Here is a 27,293-nt window from a genome sequence, read left to right on the forward strand (position 1 = left end):
GAATTGGTTTCCATATATACTCAAGGAGCAACCTCTGTTCTTTTCCATTCCTTTTCTTTTGACCCCCAGCCACCCAAACCCACAGTAAGCCAAGAACCAGGCTGATCGAAGACTTCGCCATTTGGTTGAATTTAATTCCTCCTTACAGAGTGCCCGCTCTCTGCCCACAAGAGTTGCCTGAGCGCATACCCTCTTATCTTTCCAACCCAGGTCAAACCCCACCAGGATCCGCTGCTCATTCCACTATGCTCCTTTACATAAATCTATTTTATAGGAACTACTATACTGTGTTTTCATAACCTGTAGACTATTTCCAAAATTGTGAGTTCTTGTCTTCTTTCAGTGCTTTCCGTAGCACTCAGAATACACTTAAACAAAGATCTTCATTAGCTCCTTATGTGTGCATCAGGCACTATTCTAGATTTGGGGATATTATCAATGGAATAAAAGACCTCAATTCCTGCTCTCAAAAAAGTTAACAATGTTTTGAAAAGAGGTAGACTAGAAACAAGGTAATAGGTAGTTGTAAGTAGTTGTACTTCATGTTAAAAGGTATTCTTTTTTTTTTCCACAAAAAATAAAACAGGGAAGGAGAATAGAGAAAAGCTGAGAAATGAGGGCATTTTAAAGGCTGAGGTCAGGGAAGCCCTTGCTGATAAAAGGCATTTGAGTAAAGACCTGAAGCAAAGGAAGGAGAGAAACTTGCAACAGTGCAAAGAACAGCATTCTAGGCAATGAGAACAGCATGTAAACGCCTGAGGCATCAATAGGTCTGATCCAGGGAAGGGCCTAAGTATAAGAGGGACAATGTAGAGGTCAGAGAGACCAGTCAGAGTAAGAATTTTTTCTTTCCTTTGCGAAAGGGGAAACCCACTGGAAGGTTTTGAGAAGAGAGCTGACATGATCTGAGTTTCACTTTAACAAGATCATTCTGGCTGCCTTGTGGAGAAAACTGCAAGTTGCTAATGATGGAGGGAAGACAACCAGTGAGGAGGTTATTTTAAGAACTCAAGTGAACAGTGATAGCTTGGGAGCCTAGAAATAGCAGTGGAGGTGGTGAGAAGGGGTCAAATTGTGGGTCTATCTTGAAAGTCAAGTCGTAAGAATGTTCCCAGAGATTGCATTTAGAGTGTGAAGCGAAAGGCCAAGGTCAAGGGTGGCTCTAGGGCTTTTGTACCTCCCCGGTTACTGGTTACTGATATGGACAGAGCTGTGGGTGTGTCTAGTTTATAGAAGGTCATGAGTTCAGTTTTGGATTATTAAGTTCAAGATACACATTAGAGATCCATTTGGAGATGTTGACTACAAAGTTGGTGTCTAAAGTTTAGAGAAGAAAGGTTTATTTTTGTGTAAATGTATTAAAAGCCTGAATGAGATCCCCAAAAGATCTCATTCAACAGAAAATAGAAAACAAAACAAAACAAAACACCTGGGGGGATCCGTGTTTAGAGTCTGGGGTCTTGAGGGGGACCTATCAATGAGAACTAAGACGATACAAAGAAGTCAGAGGAAATCAGGAAGCATGTCGGGTCGGGATGCCAAACTTCTTTAAAAATGGGGGCATCTGGGTGGCTCAGTTGGTTAAGTGTCTGACTTCGGCTCAGGTCAGATCTCATGGTTCATGGGTTCGAGCCCCACATCAGGCTCTGTGCTGACAGCTCAGAGCCTGGAGCCTGCTTCCGATTCTGTGTCTTCCTCTCTCTCTGCCCCTCCCCCACTCATGCTTTGTCTCTCTCGGTCTCAAAAATAAATAAACTATAAAAAAAATTTTAAAAAAATGATCAGGGCAGGGGTGCCTGGGTGGCTCAGTAGATTGAGCATCCTACTTCACTCAGGTCATGATCTCTCAGCTTGTTGGTTGCAGCCCTGCATCGGGCTCTGTGCTGACAGCTCAGAGCCTGGAGCCTGTTTGGGATTCTGTGTCTCCCTCTCTCTCTGCCCCTCCCCTGCTCACATTCTGTCTCTCAAAACAAATAAAATAAAACATTTTAAAAAAAGATCATGGCAGAATGAAACTGCAGGTCATTACATCAAGGAGCCCAGACTTGGTGATCCTGCAGGACAGTCTGCAGGCTTTGTGTTAGCTCCCGTCTACAAGGACACGAGGTCCTCGGAAGCTCCAGAGCAATGACCGCAAACACCCTGAGGGGCCTGGAGTCTAAATTCTCTCTGTTCTCATTGGGCTAACCCAGAAGAACAGAGTCTACTTTGTGCCCCCCCACAGGGCAAAGGTGATGGGGAGTGTGCCCTCAGGGACATACTGCAGTCCTTTCCTTACACATTTCCTTACACTCCGCTCATCCTGATTTTGAAACAAGTCCCTAGAATGCATCTCCCACCCAAACTTTGAGAAACGTCTCCAAAGTGCCTCCTTCACAGATGAGACTGCGCTCCTGTGCCTCAGGCTGAGAACCAGGGTGAGGATCTTTCCAAAACCCCATGCTCATTTCATTCTTTGTGGACACTGTTCTGTACCTGGTGCCCCAGCCTTGGATTTCTCCTAAGTGATCACATGACCAGCGGCAGCTTTATTTCTGACCTTGTAGCTTGAGGCCACTGCTGTCCAAAGACTCATCATTGTGTGAAGGCTGATCCTTCACACAAATACAGAAATATGAATTTTTATTCCAGTTCTGATTTCTATTCCTGACTGAAAATGACCAAAGGAGACCAAAGGAGAAGTTAACAGAATTAAAAGCATCTCCCTTTTCTGTCTGACATGTTAATAAAATATATTTGTAGAGGAAGACACTTACTGACAGTAGAAATATGACTTAGAAATGAATTAGAAGCCAGCTAGAGGAAGCTGGTTTGTAGTTAAGGAGCCAGTGAGAGTTTGGCTGGCTAAACAGTCTTGACCTTAAAGGGACAGAATGAAGGAAAGAATCTAAGAATTTGGAACCAAAGAAGTTGTGGGCACTATATAAAAATAGTTAGAGAGTTGACATTACATAGGAATTCCTTTACGATGAGTTACTAACTGCATTACTTATTCTAAAAACAAACATTGATAGTCAATGTAAAATAAAATATTTTTTAGTAACATCATGTACTAGGGATATAATAGTGACTGAAATAGATTCTTCCTTCTTAAAAAGTTGACCAAATGAAAATGTATTGAGGCAAAATTATATGTGACTCATAAAATTTTTTAGTTTTTCATTGGTTTTTTTCCCCAAACTATAAACTTGAAGGCAGGAGATCTGCTTTCTTTTGAATGTGTGGACAGATGGATGAGTGAATAATAAAATAGCTGTGATTCAATGTAAGAAGTGCTTTAACTCAGACAAGAAAAGAAGTACTTTGAGTACTTTGAGAACAATGGAAAAATTATTAGTCAGTCTGGTAGGTCATGGGGACAGTTCATGGAGGAGATGACATTAATCATTTGCTTTAAAGGATGAGTATGAATCCCACATGGGAGAAGAGGAAGGAAAGAATTTTGTCAGGAATAGATTATAACAGAGTTGAGATGGAAAGAGCATTTTATAAAAAGAAGAATAAGCAATAGCTTTAGGCATGGGGTTTCTTGTAGGAAACAGTATGGTGGTGAGGTTAGAAGAACAAAATGTGAAAATGAAGGTGATTAGAAAAAAAATGCTTTCTCTTTCAAAAAGAGAAAATAAACCAGGAGAAAGATCATGCTAGGAAAACAAAAACAGGTGAAAGGTAGCCAAGGAGAGGTTCAAAGGCAAAGATGAACTTAGAAGATAGGTCTGAATAAAGCAAGCATTAAAATGTAGCTATACTTTAGGATGGGGATGGAGAGAAGTCAGGTGAATTCAGAGGCCAGGACTAAAAATGCTTTACATAAGTTTCCTGAGCCAAGAAGCAGCAAGACTTGATATTTGAACACCTCTCCAGACTCACACACTAACCACTGTCTGAACCCCCAGAACCTGGGGCTGCTGTTAATCCACTGTTCTTTTTACCACGTGAACTGGTCACATCCTAAGTGGGGGTTTGCATTTGTGATATGAGAAGTCACCCACGGTGAGGAAATGCTGAAAACTCAAGCACACTATGTTTTGGTTGTGGGAGCTGATCTGTCAACGCCATGGGACATACTTATTTCAGTTCACACTTTATGCAGGAAAGATATTGCAAGATGTCAGAAACAGTATTTTTGCAAACATATAATGCAATTGAAATGGGACTCCAAATGGGTATAGTTTACCTAAAAGGTAACAGCAAGACATGGAATGTTTTGCCTGAAGATTAAAGTCAATGCCTTCCTTCAAGTAGGATTGAGCTGGAATAAGCAATAGTGTTAAATAATCTGTGTTGTGTTCGAGGTGCTCAAGAGCATATCAGGGTGACAAATATCCATTGGCTGATGAATAAAAAAGAGGTGGGATATATATATATCTACACACACACACACAATGGAATAGTACTTGGCGATCAAAAGAATAAAACCTTGCCATTTGCAACAGTGTAGATGGAGGTAGAGTGTATTATGTCAGTCAGAGAAAGACATATGACTTCACTCATATGTGGAATTTAAGATACAGAACAAATGAACATAAGATAAGGGAAGCAAAAATAATATAAAACCAGAGGGATACAAACCATAAGAGACTCTTAAATTACAGAGAACGAACTGAGGGTTCCTGGAGGGATTTTTGGAGGGGGGATGGCTAAATGGGCAACAGGTATTAAGGAGGGCTTTTGTTGGGATGAGCACTGGGTGTTATACGTAAGTAATGAATCACTAAATTCTATTCCTGAAATCATTATTACACTATATGTTAACTAACTTGAATGTAAATTAAAAAAAAAAAAAGCGCATTTGGGTGAGAAGATGGAGACCAAGGGGAACAAGGAAACTGGAAGTGCCTAAGTTAGAAGGAACGTCCGCATATTAGTCACCAATATGTCAAAGTGGCAAGGCAGTCATGTGACATGTGGAAGTTGACAGAGATTTTGGACTTTGAGATGTAATTATTAAATACTCTGAAAGCAAACTCTGGATGACTATGAAGTCGTCCATGGAGGCATACCAAATGCTGTTCAAAACATGTCCTTACATATTTTCTCTTTCTAATGATCTGTGGAAAATACTTAAGGAAGACTTGGTTGATTTCAAACACTTCCAAGAGGTCAAAACAAAGACTCACAGGAGACCAAGGCTTGTACCTTTTGCAACACTACCATGAAAATGGTTCAGTACTCTGTGACTTTTCATCAAATATAAATGCAAACAATGTGTTAATTGAAGCCCTAGGTCTGGGGGATCTATCAGTGGCTAGCACATGATGACCTTGGAGAAGTGTTCAAAGGTCAAGGCTTGCTGCCTCTTGGCTAAGGAACCTTCTGTATAGCAAACAATCATGAACATCAACCCAAGAATCCACAAACTAAGAAAAATCCTAGAGAGGCCCAAACATTTGACTTTCCTGCTGGCCCACATGGTTGAAAATTAGCAATAGACAGAAGAGCTATTCCAAGTCAGTAGGAAGTCTAAGCAAGTGCTTCTCGAACGTTAGTATGCATGTTAATAGGTTAGAGATCGGTTAAGATGCAGCGTTAGTGTATCTGGGATGGGCCTGAGAGTGCATTTCCAGTAAATTCCCAGGGTATGCCAGCCATGTGACACTCTGAGCAGCCAGGCTCCAGGGTCACATTTGATCCCCAAGTTGGAAGTGATCTCTTCCTCTCCACACCTGTCACACTTTGCCCACATCACCCACAGTGACATTATCACTCCCTGGGGTTATGACACTGACGCCATTAATTTTCTCTCTCCTGCAATGCCCAGCACTACACCAATGTGGGGGGGGTGGGGGGCGCGTGTGGAATGAACTAGCAGAGGAAACATTCATTCCTCAGTCCAGAGTGGCAAATACTGCTGTGTAAAAAGATTTATGTTACACACAAAAAAAGCTAAATGGCTGGAAAAAATTATCTCTGTGGGTGAGCTCCACAAATCTGAAAGCCACAGGGAGGTAAATCTTCACGGGCGGTCCACAGTGGCAGCGTTTTGTCACAGTTTTAGAGAATGTCTGATTTCTAGAGAGGTTAGTGCCTTAGACTCTTTAAAGCCATTGGTTGACATAGACCAGTGATATCGCTTCCAACATTGGGATCAAATGTGAGCCTGTAGCTTGGTTGCTCCAATATTATTCTTGTGATAATCTTTGAATGTAAAAATAAAAGGTAAAAAGAAAGCACATTTTCTTGTTCTTATTTTTTTTATGAGAAACTTCACTCTGGATATTTACTTACAAGCTCTATGGCATTTTTCTAAAATGCAGAAATTATAGCTTAAAAAAGAATATATACAATTATGTTGCCCCTTCCCGTGTAATCATAATTTTATGTATACTATATACTATTGAAATAGATATAGACATAGAAATGGTGTGTGCCAACTAGAACACACACAGTCATTTAGTCTCTAAGTTCAATGTGCTATGAAGGGACAGGACCCCATCCTTGGCCCATTTCTAAATGCCTGTCGTCAGTGTCAGGTGGATGGTAGGTGACACACACCTCCTATACTATAAAATCAGTCTCTGAGGGGCACCTGGGTGGCTCAGTCTGTTGGGTGTCTGACTTCAGATCAGGTCCTGAGTTTGAGCTCCACATCAGGCTCACTGCTGTCAGCCTGTCATTGCAGAGCCTGCTTTGGATCCTCTGTTCCCCTCTCTCTACCTGTGCCCCCCCCACCCACACTCTCCCCAAAATAAATATTTAATAAAATAAAATAAATAAAATAAAATAAAGTAAAATCAGTCTCCAAAGGACAAGGCCCAAGGTAGCATTTGGGAGGTAGCATTTGGCAATAGAGGAGATATTTGTATCATCTCCTGATACCTTAACATAGACTTAAAATCGCATAATCAGTTCATGGAAAAAATTGGGAAAGAAACATCACTGGCCTCTTTATAACTGGCACTGTGGTGAATAAAGAAAATGTGCTGGGGTCAGTTAGCAGATAGATTTCAACCTGCTTTATTAATTTATTGATAAAGTTCACATAATTATTTCCTTCATGATGACATGGAAGGCTGGTGTGTTAATGTAAACGTAGTTTCATCAGCTGTAACAAATGAACCGCTCTGGTGGGGGACGTTGATACCGCTGGAGCCTGTGTGTGTCGGGGCACCGGGGTCTATGGGAAGTCCCTGGACCTTCCACCTTCCACTTGGTTATTGTGTGAACCTAAAAGTGCTCTAAAAAGTCAAATAAAATGGGGTGAGGGGGGCTATGAGGGCTTGCAGTAATGGAAAATAAGACACTGGCTGCAGTGGGTTTGGGGACATGTGGGATGTCCCCTGCACCACAAACAAGACATAAGTTCTACATCTACTTCAGTCACTTATCACTCAAACACCTTGTATAAATCACTTAACTTCCCCTGCTCAGCTGGTGAGTTAAATGTGGCTCATGTCATTTGTCCTGACTACCCCCCGGCTGCTCGTATGGATCCAATTAGACACCGTGTGTTATTTCAACAATTCACTCAATAGGCACCTATTGAAGGCCCACTCAATAACAGGTTCAGTGCTAAATGCTATTAAAGGCTATGTAAGTACATAAATATATGATAGAATTATGGTTAATGGGATTTTCTTGTTAAATAACAAACTCTTTTAAAAATTTCATTCTTATTGAAAGACACTCTAATCTATTTTAAGACACTCTCTTACCCTAGCAGACACCATAGAGCAAACAAAATTCTCTCTCCGGAATGGTTAACTCATCGTATGCTTCCATATCGTATGTCCAACAAGAGCCTACCCATCACGCAGAGGTGAGGACCAGAAAGGTGGAGGGTGGGCAAATGAACAGGGATGTCTCAGGCACCCCCAGATGGACACTTCTCTTCTATATCCAATTCTTATCATCATCTGCCTTGATTATCTCTCTCATTTGTCCTCAGAGAAGTCTATAAGAAAATGAGTTTTCTTTAAGGTATCAGGTTCCTGGATTCTAATTTACAGGCTTGGCAACAATATTTAGAAAGACATAGAGCTGACATGAGTGTAGTAGATATGTTATTATATACCCAAAACATGAACTGAGCCCTGCATTTGGAAATCATAGCAATGAAAAGAAAGAAGAGGCTTTCTTTCTTCTTTTCTCCAACCTTGTGATTACAGCTACTTATTTCCTTTAACTTGGATGATCGGTTTATAAGACACTAAATTCTAGAAATCAGATTATGTCCATTTTACTTCCTTTAGTTGTCATCTCCAGAAATCTCTGGGCAACAAGTAGTAGCAATAAAATCGTATTTATTAAAAGAAACTTTATCCATCCCCTCAATTGGAAAAGCTATTAAGTATTAAGTAAAATGTTTCACTGATATAAAGACTATGGTGAATGAAATAAGAAGAAAAAAGAGAAAGCCATCTAAATCACAAATTTTTTCACATGCTGATTAAATGTTGTGATTAAATCTATAGCCTATTGATTATAGAGCTTATAAAATACTTAACATTTTAGGGGTGCCTGGATGGCTCAGTCAGTTAAGCATCCGACTCTTGATTTAGGCTCAGGTCATGATCCCATGTTGATGGGAGCAAGGAGCTTGCTTGGGATTTGCCTCTTCCTCTCTCCCTGCCCCTCCCCCCACTCATCTCTCTCTCATGAGTGCGTTCTCTCTCTCAAATTAAATAAATAAAACTTAAAAAAAAGACAACATTTTAAAACTTATAAGAAAGTACCAAATGATATGGTTATTACACAAATTATACAAAAGAAAAAAAGTAAAAAGAGACAACTGAATTGAAATTTTTATTACAAAACTTTAGCCAACAAATTGGTAAGCGGCAATAAGATCACGAAAGGACAGTGGGATTTGACTCTAACACACTTAAGAGTCTTGAACGCATTTGTGTCTCTAAGTAGTCACATAGGAAAGCCATTTCAGAGGCTAGAATATATTTTCCTAATTAAAGGAAAGGGCCGGATTGGTGTAAAATGCTTTGCCAATGCATGAGACAATTACCAATATTAGTAGATGCAATAGCATTCGGGTCAGATTAAGGATAATAGTAATAAAAGAAAAGCAGAGATAATACAATGGTCATGATTTAGAAAGACCTGAGAGCCCCTTCTCAACACCACCTGTAACCTGAATTGCACTGGAGGAAAGCCTGGAAATGCTAATAAAGAATGTGATTAAAGGTGGGCCTGGGGTTATAAATTGCTTTTTTAATGGTGATGATCGTACCTGACATAGAATATAATAAGAAGATGAGAATGTCACTATCAATTTTTATTAGTGTCATGAACAATATATAGTATATTTAAATTAGCTTCATTTGTATTAGTATCTTTGTAAGTAGTAGCTCTAGAAGCAATAACATGTCCAATGCATTCTGAAAAGAAGAACTAAATAAAGTTGCCAATGTTCCCTAGAAAATAGCCATAACTTTTACACTGAGCAAAATGTGCCCCATTTCCTAAGATACTCAGAATTCAGGTGTGCAAAACTCTGGATTCTGGAGCACAAAAAAATCTGCAGAATAAGTTGGAGGAGAAGTTGAAGCAAACGGATAAAGTTGTATACAAAAATTTTAAAGACACTAAAAACGTAACCTTCCATATAAATCAGAATATTTCCCCAAGATTTATATAGAATAATATTTCAAGTCTATACTTGGGTCAGTTTAAAGCCATTTAAGAAGCAATTTGGTACGTATTTGGCCTAAGCATGAATATTCTGTTGAAAATTAATACTTATAACATTAAACAACAATCAGTTAGTAATTTTCATAAACTGGCTCTTATCAAAGAAAAATAGGTGACTTAGTTTTGTTTATGAATTTCCCCAGTAATCATCATCAGGTTTCTCAGTTAGCCTAATGACAAGTTAGGTAAAAATTGAATATCTGACAAAAAATCATTTGTAGAGAATTAGGAAAATAGGAAACATGTTTACTTTGAATCCAAATGCCTTCTTTGCTTGAATTTCAGAAAACTAAGTTGTTGAAAAATAAACCATAAGGGTTAAAATATAGAATTTCAAAAATCTACCTGCTAGGATGATGAACAACAAACCATGTCTTTTTGATTTATTTTCTAGATGGTTGATATTCATTGTGTATGGGAGAAAACATAGCCTGATGGTTGAGAAGCTGGCCTGAGTCAGAAGTCTCAATTACTTACTAGCTGTATAATCTTGACCCAGTTACAAAAACTATTTTCACTTTCTTCATCTAAAAATTGGAAATATCATTGTTCCTACCTTAAACGGTTATTGTGAGGATTAAATGAGATAATAACGTAACCAAGAATGCTCAAGTGTCTGGCACACAAGAGCTCAATATATATTAGTTTAGTTATAATAATAATTATTATTATTATTTTAAGTAGGCTTCATGCTCAGTGTGGAGCTCAATGTGGGGCTTGAACCCACAACCCTGAGATCAAGACTTGAGCTGAGATTAAGAGTCAGATGCTGAAATATTTGAGGCACCCGGGCCCTTGAATTTTATTATAATTATGAAAGCTAATAATGTGTTTAAATAGTAATCTCTATTGCTCTAGAAAGGTTATATTAAACATTTTACCCCGCAAGTTGCTACTCTCTGCCAATTCCTTCTTTTTTCTCTATGAATTATAGATTTCTCCTTAAGCCAAAGCACACACTTATTTGTTCCTTCAAAATTCTTTTTTTCTTTTTCAAGTGATTTTTCAAGACACATCACTCAAAAGGCCCTCTTCCCTCCAAGGTTGGTTTCGTTCCCTAAAAGGACTGACGGGAGATGCAGTTACTTCGACAAGGGGAAAGACCATGAGTTCACAGGTGCCTGGTTCCAGCAATGCACCACTAAAAAACCACTGCCTGGAATGGCAAACATCTCATGCGCTGTGGCCTCTTGATCATTTTAAACTTCCTTCGATTGTTGTATAGGGAACATAAAGTCTCCAAACAGGTAGGAATTTGACATGACAGCAGTCTTAAAAAGCAAGAATTTAAGCGAGTCAGACAATTCATTCATTTAATCCCGTCCTAACGTGTAGGTGTGCTATACATTCTGCTCAAGTAATTTCAAATATAAACTTCTCATAGACGATTCCCTACGAACAAACTTCCACAGAGAAGGGCATCAGCATGAATATCTAACAACTCTGATAGATACGTGTACCCACGAAATAAGTGGACCCAAACTGTGAGAGAATGAATCCTAGGAAATGTGGAAGCAGTTAAGAGAGCCCTTGCTTCAGGAAATCACAGAACACAGTTGCCTGGAAAAATAACCATGTAAGGAACGGATTTCAAATGTTTTCCTGAGGAATGCCTTTTAGACCATTGTTGATTTCAGAAAGCTGGATTAGAGTGAAGGTAGGAGACTTTCTGGGTTTGCAACAGCAAATCTAGACAAGGGACAAAGGACTCAACTTGCCCCTAACACAGTTTTTCTAAAAAAAAAAAAATCAGTACAAAATATGTTTTGTCAGCATGTTTCTTTTTAAAATGTACTTTTTCATAAACTATACCTTGACAGAGACTCTGCAAAAAAAAAAAAAAAATTCTAATTGGAGTTTATTTTGCAAAGCCTATTACAGTAGACTTTTCACGATATTACCTGGGGTGCACTCACAAGCATGTAAGGTGGGAATGCACAGACACACCCACAAACCTTTATTGTCCAATGTCTACATTTTAAAAATTATTATAAAAGTATCTAATTATTTAAAACAGACACGGGGGAACTTAGCATGTGGGTCATCTGTTGATCAGATTTTCAGGTGACAGCTCAGTTCTTTACCACCAGGGCACACACAGGCCACATGTGAGATATGGACACAGAAAAGGCAAGTACTCCACAGAGAAAAGTGGGGAAACTACATGACAGCAAAATGTTGCTGTGTTTTGTTATCAAACTATTAGCCCTAATGGTTCTGAACCAATTTTTGGTGGTTTTCCCCTCTCTTCTCTGGGGTACAAACAAAGAAGCCCGTTGCCCCATTCCTCATAGTTAAACAGGGACTCTTAGGTTTGAAAAGTACAAAATGTTCTGATAATCAAAGCCCATCGATATTAGAAAAAGTAACATGGGACAAATCTTACCTAAGCTCCTGAATTAGAGAATCTATTGGCACTGTGGACAAAAAGAAAAAAAAAGAGAAAATCAGTTTATAATTTTGAAAATGGTACAATTTTGAAAACTTCACTCACCCAGAGATAATAACCAATAAATGGTTTATACAGACCCTGCTTAATTTCCCGTTAGGTAAATTGATCTTTTCTGGTTCTGGTGCTTTGGAAACCAGTAGATGGATGAATATGGCCCAGAACAGATGAATCTGGCGTTAGTGCCTTAGGTGACCCTGGAACCTCGCAGTCATGGATCGGGTTTTCCAAATGCCCGTCTTTAAAGATTCACTAAACACTTACAGGAATTTGAAGGACTCGAATTATTTTTTATATCAATTTTATGGTTTATATGAAGTTTTTCAAAAGGATCCTAAACTTACGTTTTTATTGACGTTAAACGAGTATTTACATAAAACTGGAAAAGTTTTACTAAATGTGTCCCAAGGTTATATTCCATAAATTTCACTGGGATGCAAACAGGAAGATTCGCTTCAGCTGCGTTAATATCAATAATGGTTTAAAAATAAGAATCTTGTAGGAAAAAAGAGCTTTGATTTTTTCTGACAAATGATGGGAACGAAGGAAGTTCATGTTTATAGATACCTGCCCACACAAGGGTAAGCAGCATATTGAGAAAGACAACAGGTGGTTTTAATGATTACTCGTGCTGCACAAGAAACATTTGTTTCATTTCTAGAGGAACATTTTGGCTCCGTTTAAGGGTGGATGTTATGTGCCAAAAGGATTCAAAGTACAAAAAGAATTGCAAATTAAAAGACCCACATTTTAAAAGTATGCTAGAATAGTGTGCTTTTAGGAGTCACAACATGCAACTCACATAATCCCAGTACTGTCTCAAGAATGCCAGTATTTATGACAGATGTGAGCTTATCCTAAATAACAATACAAATCTTTTTTTTTTCTAAACTTGTATTCTGTTGAGAAGTTTGCTGCATACAAATGCAACGTTTAGAATTACTGCATTCTAAATATTAGGATATATAATATAGTAACTTTAAAAGTAACTTAAAGTACAATTGGACACAAACGTTTTATGAAACTTCTGTTTGGGTAGAAAAAGCTCGTGCATCCTGTGTCGCATTCTTCTACATTTTGGTTATCATAGCTGATGATAACCATGGTGACATCTGAACTAAAAAGATATATCATTCTGGAATTCATTAAAGATTTGGGGGCTCCAGGGGTGCCTGTGTGCCTCAGTCAGTTAAGTTTCCGACTCAATTTCGTCTCAGGTCATGATCTCACAGTTTGTGACTTTGAGCTCTACATCAGACTGTGCTGACAGTGCAGAGCCTGCTTGGGATGCTCGCTCTTTACCTCTGTCTCTCTCTCTGCCTCTCCTCTGTTCTCACTGTCTCTCTCAAAAAAAGAAATTAAGAAAGAAAGAAAGAAGGAAGGAAGGAAGGAAGGAAGGAAGGAAGGAAAGAAGGAAAGGAAGGAAGGAAGGAAGGAAGGAAGGAAGAAATTGATCGGGGGGAGGATTCTGGACTTTAAGTCAAACAGGAATTATTTACCTTGACTACAAATATAAACATCACTACAGAAAGCATTCCATTTGATTAGTGACTTTTGACTGTAAATCTCAAACCCTTTCGGACAATTGCGTGATTGTTTCCTGAGTCAGGTCTTCCTTACCGAAGCCGACTGGGGAAAGAGTCGGATAAGGAATGGCTCTCCAGACTGTTTTCAGAGGCAATGGTGAAGCTACAGTTTTCCATTTAGAATTAAGGGTCACAAAAATATAGCTAATTATAATAAAAGTTATTTTCCTTAAGGGGTATTATTGCCAGTCAATCCTGTTTTCCAGATGTTTAGATCATCAAGGGCCTGTTTATATTTCAATATTACATTACCATCTGTTGGTTACAGAAAGAGAAGGGTAACCGGCAAGTTAAACCTTTCAGACATTACTTTGCTGAGCTGCCGGATATTCCCAGCAGGGACAGGCAAAAGACAAACATCATCATTTTACTTGAACTAAGTTTAGATTGGGAGCCACTAAACCAGGTAACATAAAAATTAAAACCTGCTTTGGCAGTAAACTAACAATTCTGTGTTTTCCTTTGCCCGTGAAAGGTCACTTCAATCATTTGGAGGTCTTTGTGTAGCATTCTTTCCTTGCTGACCCCTCTGTTTTGCCTGATGTTTAAATCTACTCATGATTGCATTTTCTAAAAATCAGCATCACACATCATTGGGACTTTTCTGAGTCCTTCAGCTCCTGGTTCATAATATTTGGCTCTCAATGCCATGATCCAGCGTCCTAGCTTGATTTAAAAAAAAAAGAAGAAGCCCGGAGGAAGTTGTAATCATTCTGACTACACATTAGGGATTGAGCGTTGGAACTCCCATATTTCATGGTGTGGTGGGCACGGCGTCAGAGAACTTGCTTACTAACTCACCCTTGGTTCCTTTAGAGCGGGTACGCAGAGTTTTATCTTCAGCCTCTGCCTCCATCTGTAGCATGAACACAAAGTCCTGAGGTCATTCCTTTGACATTGACCAAAATACGAAAACATGTCCTTACAAGTTCTGAAGGTCATTATGAAACACAAAACAGCCTTCCATGCTCCTGATTAGCACTCTGCCTCAGCAGGTATAGTGCTGTGACTGCTCTTGCAGCCCATGAGTTTTGGAAATACTTTTATCGATGCTGAAGGCAGAGGGAACAGTGACAGAGGGCAGATGTCCTTGTCCATAAGTGTTTGCTAGCAATTCAAACACTTCTGGCATCACAGAGATGGAAAAAAAAGGATTGTCTGATTAATAGTCGTTTTAAGGGAGACGAAACCTCAAATGCCAAACCAAAAGGTTTCAGGTGTATTTACTAAAACCTGATTCCTTTGCATTTCTAAACCCTTTCTGATAAATACCTCTTTCTAATTCAGTAAAAATAATCCCCCATGTAAAAAAGCAACATGAAAGCAAACCCCTGAAATACTGGCATTTCAAATTACCACTGGAAACGTTAATCATCAAATGATATACATTGACTCCCAGAATTCCAGAATAAATATTGGTTATAATCGTGCAAATCTATGTGGAAAGTGAAATATGAGATCCGTGTGTGTCAGCATCAAACTCCCTAAAGCATCACCGGTAAATATTTTAAATGCCATCAAATAAGCTACCAAAAGGATGGAAAGACTTTAAAAAGCCTGTTGTTTTTGTCCCTCTGGAGATAGATATAGTCAGACACGACTACTTCCATCCGTTTCACTAGATCCTTCCAATCATCTCTGGCTTAATTCACCTCTGCACACTGTCAGAAGGAATTCTTAAATGCAAAGAAGTTGTTTTGCTGGTTGAAAATGAGAGGCAGGCAGAAGGCACTCTCCGTGGCACCCATCCTTAAATCCTGACACTAGCGTGGATGCCGTGTGACTGCAATAGTAATGGGGGACGCATCTCTGCTCTCTGAGGCTGAGTTGTGATTGAAGGCACTGACCTGCTATAGACTTATAATAGGGGAGCAGGTGTGGCAATGATGGACTTTAATTTCCTTTAATAAACCTTTTATGTGCCACACTTTTACTGCCATTCGATGCTCTCCAAGGTCCTGCACATAATAGGTTCATTACTTTTGATTACTATAGTCTATTGAGACAAACAACTCCAGAACACACTATATATTATGTTCAGTTAAACCAATATAGACTATTTATCCATGTGCATTTTTTCACCTGCAACACTACAGACAAAATTAACGACAGCCCTCGTAAGCTAAAACTATTAAAACCACCAGCACTCTTTTGTCATCATTTCATAATAAACACCACACCAATCACTGAACTGTGTTTTAAATTAGCAAACAGGAAGTGTCCAGTGCTTTTGCCGAGCAGCAGGTGCTTTTGTCTAAATAAAACGGTTGTTATGAATATTTAAAAACTACAGAATAAAGAGGACACAACAATAAAACAGAGGTGATTTTTTTTCCTGTAGGTTTCCCTTCTTTTAAAAACCACACGAATTTATGACAGATGTGACACTGCCTGGGATTAAAATGGCTTGGTTTACTCAGGATGGTGAACGTGGTGTTGTGAAATCCTCTCCTCCACGAGTATCTCTGTTGCATATAAATTGGCTCAACTCATGCAAACTCCCCTCCATGGGCTACACAGGCAACTTGATTACAAGAGATCAGTAGCAAGGAGAGTTCAAATGATGAAAACCACCAACTATTTCTGAGGAAGCTACTCTGGTAGGTGACTCAACATAATTCTAACATTACCCTGCCACACAGGTGCTATGAGCATTCCCCAGCCGCTCTGACAAATCTCCCGCAAGAAGGCAAGTAAAGATTGAACTTCATGAGTTTCTTTATCAAAACTGAAATACAGGTTGCAAAGAGTGCCGGCAGGTAAGTGTAGACGTTTCAAAAACCTACTTCAGTGTAACCCTCTTTATAAGAGCTTTAAGACTACTTCCATTATGCAATTCAGCTATTCCCTTGGACCTGACTGGTGTGCAACCACTCCATGCAGCCACCTCCCCATTAAAGTCATTGGAAGGAATGCATAAATATTCATGGACCTGTGCTCGATTATGTTCGGAATGCTAGCCTCATAATTGTGTTTTGTGGCATGACTGTCCTCTTGATGGTGTGGCGTATACATCCTGTGTAAACATTTTAAAGACTGGTAACTCATTTATAAAGCTAAGTTTTCAGATTTAACTTGGGGGCCAAGTTGTAGGAGTGAAATGGATCAAGGCCATAATATATACTCCATCTATTTTACCATCTTTCTCCACTTCACAGCTGAAGAACAATAAAAGTTACTAAGTTGCGTGTCTAGTCATGTCTGATAGCTTGTTGGGGAATAAGAACATCAGAAACCTACAGCAATGTCCTTTCTTTTTAGGGATGGAAGGTTTTAACATTCATGGGGTGGTGCACTCTCCTGACAGATCTCAATCTGAAGGTAAGTCTTTGTTTTCTAAAACCTTATATATGGGAGTGGAAATTTCTAAGTATTCTTTATATGGAATATTCTCATGGATTTTAATACATCCCCAATTAGCAGACTTAATTTTAGTAAAATCAAACCTCATATTCATTGTGTACCTCCTTCTTGGAATGGCTCATTAAAGGTAGGAAGAGATTCCTGTCTCAGTGCATGCGTTGGGACCAGGGTGGAATTCCCATCTCTCAAAGTTTTCCCAGAGCTATAGTGAAGGGCCACAGTGATGGTGTGATTCAGGAGATTGACCTAACTAACTCGTGCTACAATCTGGGAAACTACACTTCTCTCTGGGAACATTTTTGTGTTGTTGTTGTTGTTGTTGTTGGAAGAGCAGACTTGATCATTTTTACTGCTTAAGTCCCAAATGCTATTGACAAGTCTCCAATGAATTTGGCAACACTTAATGAATCAGTTCCTTTCTCAAAACATGAGATCTGATTTTTCTTAAAAGCTGTTCTTCTTGAGGTTTCTCGGAACCTTTGTCTATCTCATTTATTGTTTATGGAGGGGAACAAGATATTTTCTGAGATTCCTACAACACATTCCTCTTGGTTCTGACAATCTACTTCTCAGTAGATATAAAATATTCAAGATAAGCCTTGCCATTTCTTTTTCCTGATCTGAAACTACTTTAAGAAAAGCTCATTTAACTTACAAGTATGAAGATTTTATGTACAATATCTAGATACAAAGGAGAAAAAAAGTGGCTCTTTCTTGGTTTTCATAATAAAGCCGTGAAGAAAAATTTTAAAAGAGTTCACTTCCCAGTTCTCTCAGAAGAGGAGTTAATACAAGGAGAAATGGCAAGAAGGAAAGACACTTATGAAATAAAGAAGGTGCCAAAGCAAAACTTGTAGGAAGGACACACAAGAACCAACAATAGAAATAAGTCAATAGATAATGAAGAAGTGACCATAAAATAAAATTTAACTATTTAACTAAATTTGGAAACCTCTCATTTAACATCCTCATATACTTACAAACTTATCTACAGGCATACATAGTAAATTCCTAGTTACTTTTATTCGACCATCTTTTCTTACTGACCCTTACATCAGGGGCAATCAGCAAATCTCCTGTCCCCATCACCCAGGAAGATCTGGAGTCTTCCTTTGGGCTGAAAAGGGAATTCTGAAGTTGCTAGTTTGTGGGAAGGAGAGCTTCAAGGAGAAGGACACAGAATTCATAAACTCGATTTGGCTTTCATTCACACAAGCAAAGTATTGGTATGTGAGGAGATTTCCTTCCCTTTGATTTTATTGTTCCCTCAAAATCCTGTTTTAACATAATGGTAATAACATTTTTTTTCAAGTAGCTATTTAATCACTTCTTAAAAAATATCTCTTGGTGATGTTGAAGTTTTAGTTTTCCTTTCTTTTTTTTTTATTTTTATTTTTTTTTACAAATAGTTTATTGTCAAATTAGTTTCCACATAACACTCAGTGCTCATCCCCAAAGTGCCCTCCTCCATGCCCATCCCCCCTCTCCCCACATCCATCAGTCCTCAGTTTTTGTCAGCATTCAAGAGTCTCTCATGGTTTGCCTCTCTCCCTTTCCCCCACCATTTGCCCCCTTCTTCTCCCCCTTGTTCCTCCGTCAAGTTCCTCCTAATCCTCCTATACGTGCAAACATATGATATTTGTCCTTCTCTGCCTGTAGTTTTCCTTTCAACAGCACTGTAGACAGTGACTCTCTCTCTCTCTCCCTCTCTCTCTCCATACACACACACACACACACACACACACACACACACACATTTATAAGTAGTCATGAATTTCTTAATATTAACAGAAAAAGCCATGGTGGTCATAACATTCTGAGCATTCATCCTGATTTAATTAATCTTAATACTGTCTACTTACACATAATCTCTGATGGTAGCTAATTTGAGAAGTCCTCCACATATACTCAACTTGCAATAATTTTCACTTTTAACAAGATTTCATTGTATCCCCCCCTCAGAGCTTAGGACTGGCAATGCATTTTTGTAGCTCATGCCACATGACTCATGTTAGACGTCGTTTCAATCCTGGGACTCACGTGGCAATGGAGAGAGGAAGCTCTGTGGTTGCCCAGAAGAGGTCCTGGGGTCCTCTCTATGAGAGGCCTTTTATCCTCGGTGGATGCTTCCTTTACAAAAATCAATGTTTTTAAAAAAGATAACAGAGAGGAACTCAGGAAGTTGGAAAAGGAGAAACCCAGAAAATGAAAAACTAGAGGATGCCAGTTTCTTAGAATGCAATTTGGCCAGATTGAAGAACAAAGAACCTTACACTGAGTGCCCTTTCTTTTTCTGATTCTGGCATCATTTTCCTTTAAATACAGGTTTGGATTGGCCCAAAACGGCAGCAAAAGCCATCTCCTTGTCACACAGGGAAAGGACAGGGAATGTGAATTGTGATACTAAAAGAATAGTTTGCTTGTTGAGAGGAATATTGGGATGGAATGTTCAAGTATTTGTTGTCTCTGTTCTGACCCTCTTTTTACTTTTCTGGTTGTCTTTTCATACATTTCTTAATTACTCAAGAAGGTTATTAAAAGTAATAAAACTTTTTTAAAAAAATGTAAACTAATGAAAACTTTTTTTATATCATTCAAGCTGTCATGTTAAAATTTTCATGACCTTCTCGAAATCCTTTATTCTAAATAAAATGAAAATCTTCTGAATCCTTTATTAGGGCACGATTATCCCTGATTCCAACTCTCTGTTCCTACCTCTATGTCTCTTATGATATTGTCTTTGATTTTGTAGAGAAAGGTAGAGAATTGAATGAAGTGTCTCCTATAAAATTTTTTTTTAGTTTTTAATGTTTATTTTTGAAAGACAGAGACAGAGAGAGCAGGGTGGTGGAGGAGCAGAGAAAGAGGGAGACACAAAATCCAAGCTGTCAGCACAGATCCTGATGTGGAGCTCAAATCCATGAACCGTGGGATCATAACTTGAGCCAAAGTCAGATGCTCAGCTGAGTGAGCCACCCAGGTGCCCCAAATGACGTGTCTTTTTTTAGATTTAGGATCCGTCTCTTGTCTGCCCTAATCCTCCCCATGCTGACAAACACCACACCGAAAGAGGCAGCACACTTAGTCCTCGATCAGATCAAGTCCAGTTCTCTGAGAAATCGCCCTTTCTGACAGCCAATGGCACCACATTCTCCCTATGTGAGGCAATCCTCACAGGGATTTCCAGACTTGCTCAGAAACGCACTGCAATAAAAGAAATCTTAGGCCTGAGACAAGCTGGGGGAGCTTTATAAGGAAGTTGGTCTACTCGGAGTCTCATTTCTCATTTCTGAGTTGTTGCTGCTATTGTAGACTTCATCCATTAACTTTGCACAACTGGCAAAGAGGAATATAAACCAAAGCCATATGTTTGTGTCCTTTTGCCAAACGACTCCAGCAAATAGTTCTATTATTCCCTTAGGTAGCCAACGTGTGCCAAGGATTTCTATTAGTCGCTGTACCACGGCCTCTGAGTCACAGCTTTGTGACATAAGGGGGCAATCGCCAGCTTTATGTTTTAGGAGACTTTTTTTGGTATTGTTTTTAATAGGCTCTGTTTAAAGATAACTCAGAGTAAGGAATACCCAACAAGGGCCTAAAAATGTTTTTTCTTGCTGATGTATTGGGATACATGTGTATCAAATATGTAATTGTTGGAAGACAAGCTCCTTCATATAGGGATAAATTATTTTAAATAGGTTTTTCCCAAGGTCAACTTAATTTCTTATGACCCAGTGTTTGTAGGAATTAACTCTAGAAGTCACCCACAGTGCTTTTAAAATATCTCACTAGTTTATTCTTAATCCTTAAGTAAACTAATTTCTATACAAATGAATTTAAATGGACTTTTCAGACTATTTTAATACTGAGCTTTTCATTAAAGGTAAACACACATGAACAAATAACATACCCCAATCGATATGCGAACGTGTTTGTAGGCTCAAAGGACCTCACCTGTTTATATTTTTTAAATACTACAGCAATCATCCTTCTGACAAAAATCCCAGGTCTAAATTCAGCACTAACCAATTCCTTTCTATGCAAATCCACAAAGTGCTGTTATAAAGGAGAGCTTTTATATAAATGCTTTGGCTGCATTTTATTTCAATATATTCTACTTTTTCATTTAAAAAAATGTTGCCTTACCTCTCTTCTGCTGCAGGTAACTTGTATGCCAACTCGGTTTGCCCTGCTCTGTCAAAGTGTCAAATGCGTTTGTCCACTTCAGTGAGAAATCCTTAAATTCATTCTATTGAGAAAAAAAAGAAAAGAAGGGAGATGCGCATAGCAGATAGGACAGATGAAATAGAAGATCAGTTGTGAATAATGGATGATACATTGACACTTTTACCTGTAATTTGGTTGGACTCTGACTCTAAATGGAAAGAAAAATTTTATACTATAGTATCAATCAGAAAAAGATTTTTACGTTTTTAAAGGTAGCCAAATTCATGAACGTGAGACAGGAAACTATCAACACCCTAGAGGAGAAAGCAGGAAACAACCTCCTTGACCTCCACCGCAGCAACTTCTTACTTGACACATTCCCAAAAGCAAGGGAATCAAGAGCAAAAATAAATGATTGGGACCTCATCAAGATTAAAAGCTTCTGCACAGCCAAGGAAACAACCCAGAAAACTAATAGGCAACCAACGGAATGGGAAAAGATAGTTGCAAATGACATATCAGATAAAGGGTTAATATCCAGAATCTATAAGGAACTCACCAAACTACACGCCCGAAAAACAAACAACCCAGTGAAGAAATGGGCAGAAGATATGAACAGACACTTCTCCANTATAATAGAGATAAAAATTACTGGTATATATATCAGTAATAGAGACAAAAATGAATATATATGTGTGTGTGTATATATATATGTATACATAGTGTCTTCAATTTATAGACAGATTGGGTAAAAGGGACTCTCTATTATTAATGGTACTTTTAACCACCAAAAGAAAAAGTCCAAACAAGATTCGGAAAGTGCTATAGTCAAGAAATCACAAAAGAGAGATTCAAAATTCATCCTTGTGTTATTTAGAGCTCTCTTTAATGAGACTGTCATAAAATGCTACTCATGCTATTTGCCAATATTCTAACCCGCTTTCCATAGAAACAATTTGCCCTTGGTTTACTCTGCACCCAGACATAATACACAGAGCTGCTTCACCTCTATTTGGTCCCAGGGTTGGGAACAGAATCTGTCTTCAGGCCATTTGGCCTTTGAGCGAAAACTTTGAACTTCAGCCTAGTGTGCTCAGCATCCTAGCGAGGGGCTGTTTATACAAATAGCACATACATCAGTGCGCATCGCAAGTGGTTCTATCTGGCAGTTTTGGTATTGCCCAACACAAGCCACCAACCTTCCTTGCAGAAGATTCCTCTCTTCCTGTGTTTCTGCCTTTGCAGTAGATTGTGAAGTGCTTGGCTTTTTAACCATAGATTTCTGTTTCACTTGTAAGCTTTGACCAGACATTAAGCAGACGATTCTTCAATGCAAGTCAGCAACCGTAGTTCCTGGGGAAAAATAGGTATAAAACTCTCTCAAGTGATACAGCAGATGACTGCACATGATGTAAGAACTGAGAAGTGGCGCAGGAGATTGGGAATGCTTAGTTTGCGTTTGATTGCCACCGAGGAAAATAAAAGGAGGGGAGCTTTCTCTGGAAATGTGTTTGGCTTCTCCTACCTCACTCTCAGTTCTGAAAGAGTCCCGAAGCTCTCCACCTGCCTATTCCCTTTTGTGTGCCATACTCTAACCTAAAACAAAAGATCCTGGAAAACAGTCACACTGGTGAGCAAAGCTCTTTCTAAATCCTGAAAGTAATGGCTTTTTGTCTAATACCCTATCGTGTTATGTATTTATTAGCAATACATTTTCCATTTATTTTCTCAAAGATTGCCAATAAAGAACTGAATCACATAAGGGAGTAGCTGTAAACCCTCTGAGTTCCCTAATGTCAAACTCATTAGCATCCGAATAAGCACACAGCAGCACATCATCTGCACAATTGCAATTTTTTACTACTTTTAATAGCGTTTCTCAAAGGGCTCATTTTCAACTTTCTTCAGTGGTTAGTTGGTTCTCAGGGGAAAAGTAGCTTCCTGACGCTCGCAGCTTCCACTCAACAACCCGGCCGTTTGCTGTCAGATGCATCAGCCCTCTGCCCTAACCCCATCTGCCGTCTTTTCCCTCCCTGGGGAGGAGCGTTCAGGCAGCGCAGCTGAGATCGACTCGGAGCAGCACACGGAGGGCACCAACAAAATAGAAGTTTAGGAACACGATTTGACACAAAAGGGCTCGAGAAGTCCAGGTACACCAAAATCCAGATGGGAAATTCGAGCCCTGCAGAGGCGCCGCAGACCACGTGCCTATGGTTAATAACTCCGCCCACCCGCTCCTGGAAACACGCTCGTGGCTGACGCTAAAAGGAATCTTCCACTGAAATTTGTTCCTTGCCTTCCTTACAAGCGTCCTATTATTACATCAAGGAGACACCCTATTTGAAAACTCATGTTTATCAATTGCCATACTTCAGCGTCTTTCACTGATCTTAAACCGTTTTGTGTAACTTCAGGATTTACTCATGCACTCATAGAAGATTCTGGAACTTAAGACCTGGAATCTGGACCGACTTCCCACAACTTGCAAGACCGTTAGTTCTATCCCCCTACGAGGATGAACACTTTTTCATTAAAGCTCTGATTTTTATGAAGCACCAATCTTAAAAGATAAAACTATAGGGCAGGCAGAAAGTGTGTGTAGCCTAATGGCCTACACGGTCCTTAAATGTGCTCGCTAATTAAGACATGGCTTTACTTGTTAAATGGAGTCATCACAAAGTACTTCATTTGTCTGCTTTACTATATGCCAATAATTAGGGCCTCTTAGTTCTTTACAGCTGCTTCATGGGTGAGTACTTGCTTCTGAAAAAGAAGGTCCCTTCAACCAAAGATACAATAGAATAGATGTGCCCTGTGATTTTTTAAAAGGGTATGTCAGGTTATATTTTAAAGGTGGTTGGGGTGGGGGAGGTGGGGGAGTGAATGACCTAAAGTAATATGATGCATATGTCCGCTTTTTCCTTTTTTCTTTTTTAAAAAAAAATTTTATATCTTTATTTTATTTTTGAGAGACAGAGACAGAGAGTGAGTGGGGGAGGAGCAGAGAGAGAGGGAGACACAGAATGTGAAGCAGGCTCCAGGCTCTGAACTATCAGCACAGAGCCCGACACGGGGCTCAAACCCACAGACTGTGAGATCATGACCTGAGCCAAAGTCGGACGCTTAACTGACTGAGCCACCCGGGTGCCCCATATGTCCACCATATCCTTAAACAGAGAACCACACATCGACTTACGGTTTAAAAAAAAAAAGCAATATTTAAAAAACAAGAATAAAACCTCCCAACTAAAGTGAAAACTTTGATGACAGGGCCAATAAATTTAATACAAAAGGTATATTAAACTTGTAGCCCTGTAAGTAATAGGAGCTCACTACCACCGCCAATTTCTTTTTGGAATTTGCTTCCTGATGGAACCAGACCATTGTATTTCAGTAAGGATGGAAATGTATGGCTGGGTCCTCTTAGAAGTTTGGAATGTTAATACAAGCTGCAGGGACAGACCACTCTCTGACTTAGCCTCTTAAAGAGTAAAATAAAGCCAGAAGAATGCCAGCATAGTTAGCTTAGCACTGCCATCCTTTGAGGCCATGTCTCCACAACTTCCAATAGCGTTAATCTCCTAAATCACTTTTCAAAGATTTGGGTCTTCACTAATTGTTCATTAGGTGGAATGATGAGAAAGGGGGTATCCTGGCTCAGTTATCTTTTTTGAACCCTAAGGCAAATCCTTTACAGCCCTAAGTTTCCATGTTTACGTTTCTATAAATCAGCATGATAATTTAGCTTAGAGTCAACTTTTGTTGAAACCTTAATGATATTGTTACCTGGACAAATTCCTTGTTTTCCCATTTGCCATGTAGATCCACAAAATCCCTAATGAAACTCTAAAGCCCTTATTCTGGAATGTCTAATCAATTAGCTATACAATTGGCTTTTCCGTCATAGAGGTTATGTATTTCAAAATCAATGCCCCAAAAATATGTCAGCCTATCGCCACTGTATATTCACACCATCAAAGAGGATTTCCTTCTGCTCAGCTCTCTAGGTTGATATTAGGGGATATGCTTAACTGGCTGGAGCAAATGAAGAGAAGTAGTGAGTTTTGTCTAAGTTGATTCAGGCAAAGGTAAATGCTGTTTACTGGCCACCAGATTTCCTCTTATCATCAGCCCCTATTCCTCTCTTGATCACTGTAGTGGTGGCAGAAAGAGCTCCAGCAAATCTGGAGCTACTCGGCGGAAAAACCAGCCCCCACGCCAAAGTGGGTCAATGGTATCGCTCACTTTCAGGGAGAATGTCTGGGTATTAAATCATTATATCTTCAACGAGACCAATTCTTTGATATTAACAACCAGACTGCCTTTCATGATCCATTTTGAACATTTTTTGCTTCCCTGACAGATCACTGAAGTTCAAATATAAAAAAGCCTTCTTATTACCCAGCGTAGTTTGTCACGTTAAAAGGATAAACATAAGATGTGTCCATGTACAAAATTTCCATGAATGGATTTAATTGATTTTTACTGGTTTGCCTGGCTTTTTGAAATCTCTGCCCCTCTAGAATCTTTCAAGGAATTTTAAGTCCAAGGAGGGCTATGGCAACTCTGATCTCCTCCCTGAAAATGCGATTTTTGCTTTGCAAATTGTTGAAGTCACACAGAGCATCAAAATCACCTCTGGTTTCCACTGTGATAGATATAAAGGAATTGTACTTGTACTAGCAGGCATTATAGTGTTTGTATTCGTCCTTCCAGTACCTGCAAAAATTAAACACAAGCCCTTTCTCCTAAAACTGGGAAGCAAAGCCAGTAACTTGTGCGACACCCGTATATCTCCCTGCAAGAGGATTTCGCTTTCACCTGATTTAAGTAACAAAATAGCCCTCAAAGATACTTAAAGCCTCACTGCAATTAACATAACTGCATTTAGATGCCATTCATGACTGATAATTCCAACACCTTGTGGGAAAAAAAGTTGCGTGCTGTAAACATTATAAACATATTCAAATAAGCTTAACACAATCTGCCATGCTTCTTTCTGCCTAGATCATGGACCAGCGAAATGGTTAATGCAAATGGATTTATAATTTGCTTTGGGGGGCCAGTTTCTTCTCCTTATTTATTAGCCCAGCTGATGGGGCAGATTTGATGAGGCACTTCTGGAATAATTGAGTCATCACACAAAGAAGGCTGCTAGCATTCAGAGTGGTTTTATCAGCAGCAAGCAGGCCTGATTACTGACAATTACACTCTGATCCGGTGATGGAGGAGAAAGAGCCAACGAGTGGGAAATGTCCGTGTTTCTATCCAGGAATAATTTCTACATTCATTTTACATGCTAAGTGTTTCCTATCTCTGCATAATAAACTGTAAACAGGAATAGATGGCACAATGTCCCTTAATATTTCCTGGTAATGAAGACACAAATGTACAGTGAGTGCTGATAAATATAGATGAAACATAAGCTATTCTCCTAGTCTGTATTGTTACCTTTAAAACAAATGCATTTTTGTGGTAAAAGCATAATCATAGCTAATGCAAAAAAATGACAGAAGATTGAAACTGTCCTTGTAACTACATAGAAACTTTGTAAAAGTCCTGTTAATCACTGCTGCTTTAAAGGCTCGGGAGCTAAAGGTGAGATACTGGAAACCACATCATTTTGTTTCTCAACAGTCAACTGGGAAGAACTCCTTGGGTGAGACGCAGCAGAGGACGACACGGAAAGTGACCTCCATTCGCTCTCAGAGAGAGCGCATCTCAAGACGAAACTGAGAAAACAATGACGCTGGCACACGAGGCGTTTTCACCAGCATGGGTGTCCATTTGCCCTTCATCAAACGTTCCGACAAAATGTCAGCCCCAAGATTGTCTGATCTGTCGCCTAGGTCAAGGTGCCGCTGTCTTCTAGAGTGTCATTTCTACCCACTTGTTTGTGACATGGTTTATTAACATAACACCATGAACAAAACTTCATCTCATGCAGATATCTTATTAAACTAGCTTTCCTTCTGACTCAAAATTGAGTTGGAAATGCCCAAAGGGAGTGTTCAAATTTCTTAACGTGCTGCTATACATTTTAGTGAGTAGAACTTTAATTTCCTGTTATATCAAGAGTTCCC

General features: G+C 39.2%; 1 protein-coding gene across 2 annotated transcripts in view; it reads right to left on the minus strand.

Annotated features, from left to right (window-relative positions):
• ST18 (ST18 C2H2C-type zinc finger transcription factor) overlaps positions 1 to 21,250 on the minus strand; it is a 110,030-nt gene extending 88,780 nt beyond the window's left edge. For both annotated transcript variants that reach the window (XM_077757098.1, XM_077757097.1), the window contains exons 1-3: positions 21,190 to 21,250; positions 14,482 to 14,536; positions 12,032 to 12,062 (exon numbers count right to left, since the gene is read on the minus strand). In XM_077757098.1, coding sequence (XP_077613224.1) covers positions 12,032 to 12,062; positions 14,482 to 14,536 — 86 coding nt within the window. In that variant the 5' untranslated portion in view covers positions 21,190 to 21,250. The remainder of the gene's footprint in view (positions 1 to 12,031; positions 12,063 to 14,481; positions 14,537 to 21,189) is intronic.
• Positions 21,251 to 27,293: the final 6,043 nt, after the last annotated feature.

Source organism: Crocuta crocuta, unplaced genomic scaffold, assembly GCF_008692635.1.
Source record: "Crocuta crocuta isolate KB4526 unplaced genomic scaffold, BGI_CrCroc_1.0 scaffold465, whole genome shotgun sequence".
Classification (NCBI taxonomy): domain Eukaryota; kingdom Metazoa; phylum Chordata; class Mammalia; order Carnivora; family Hyaenidae; genus Crocuta; species Crocuta crocuta.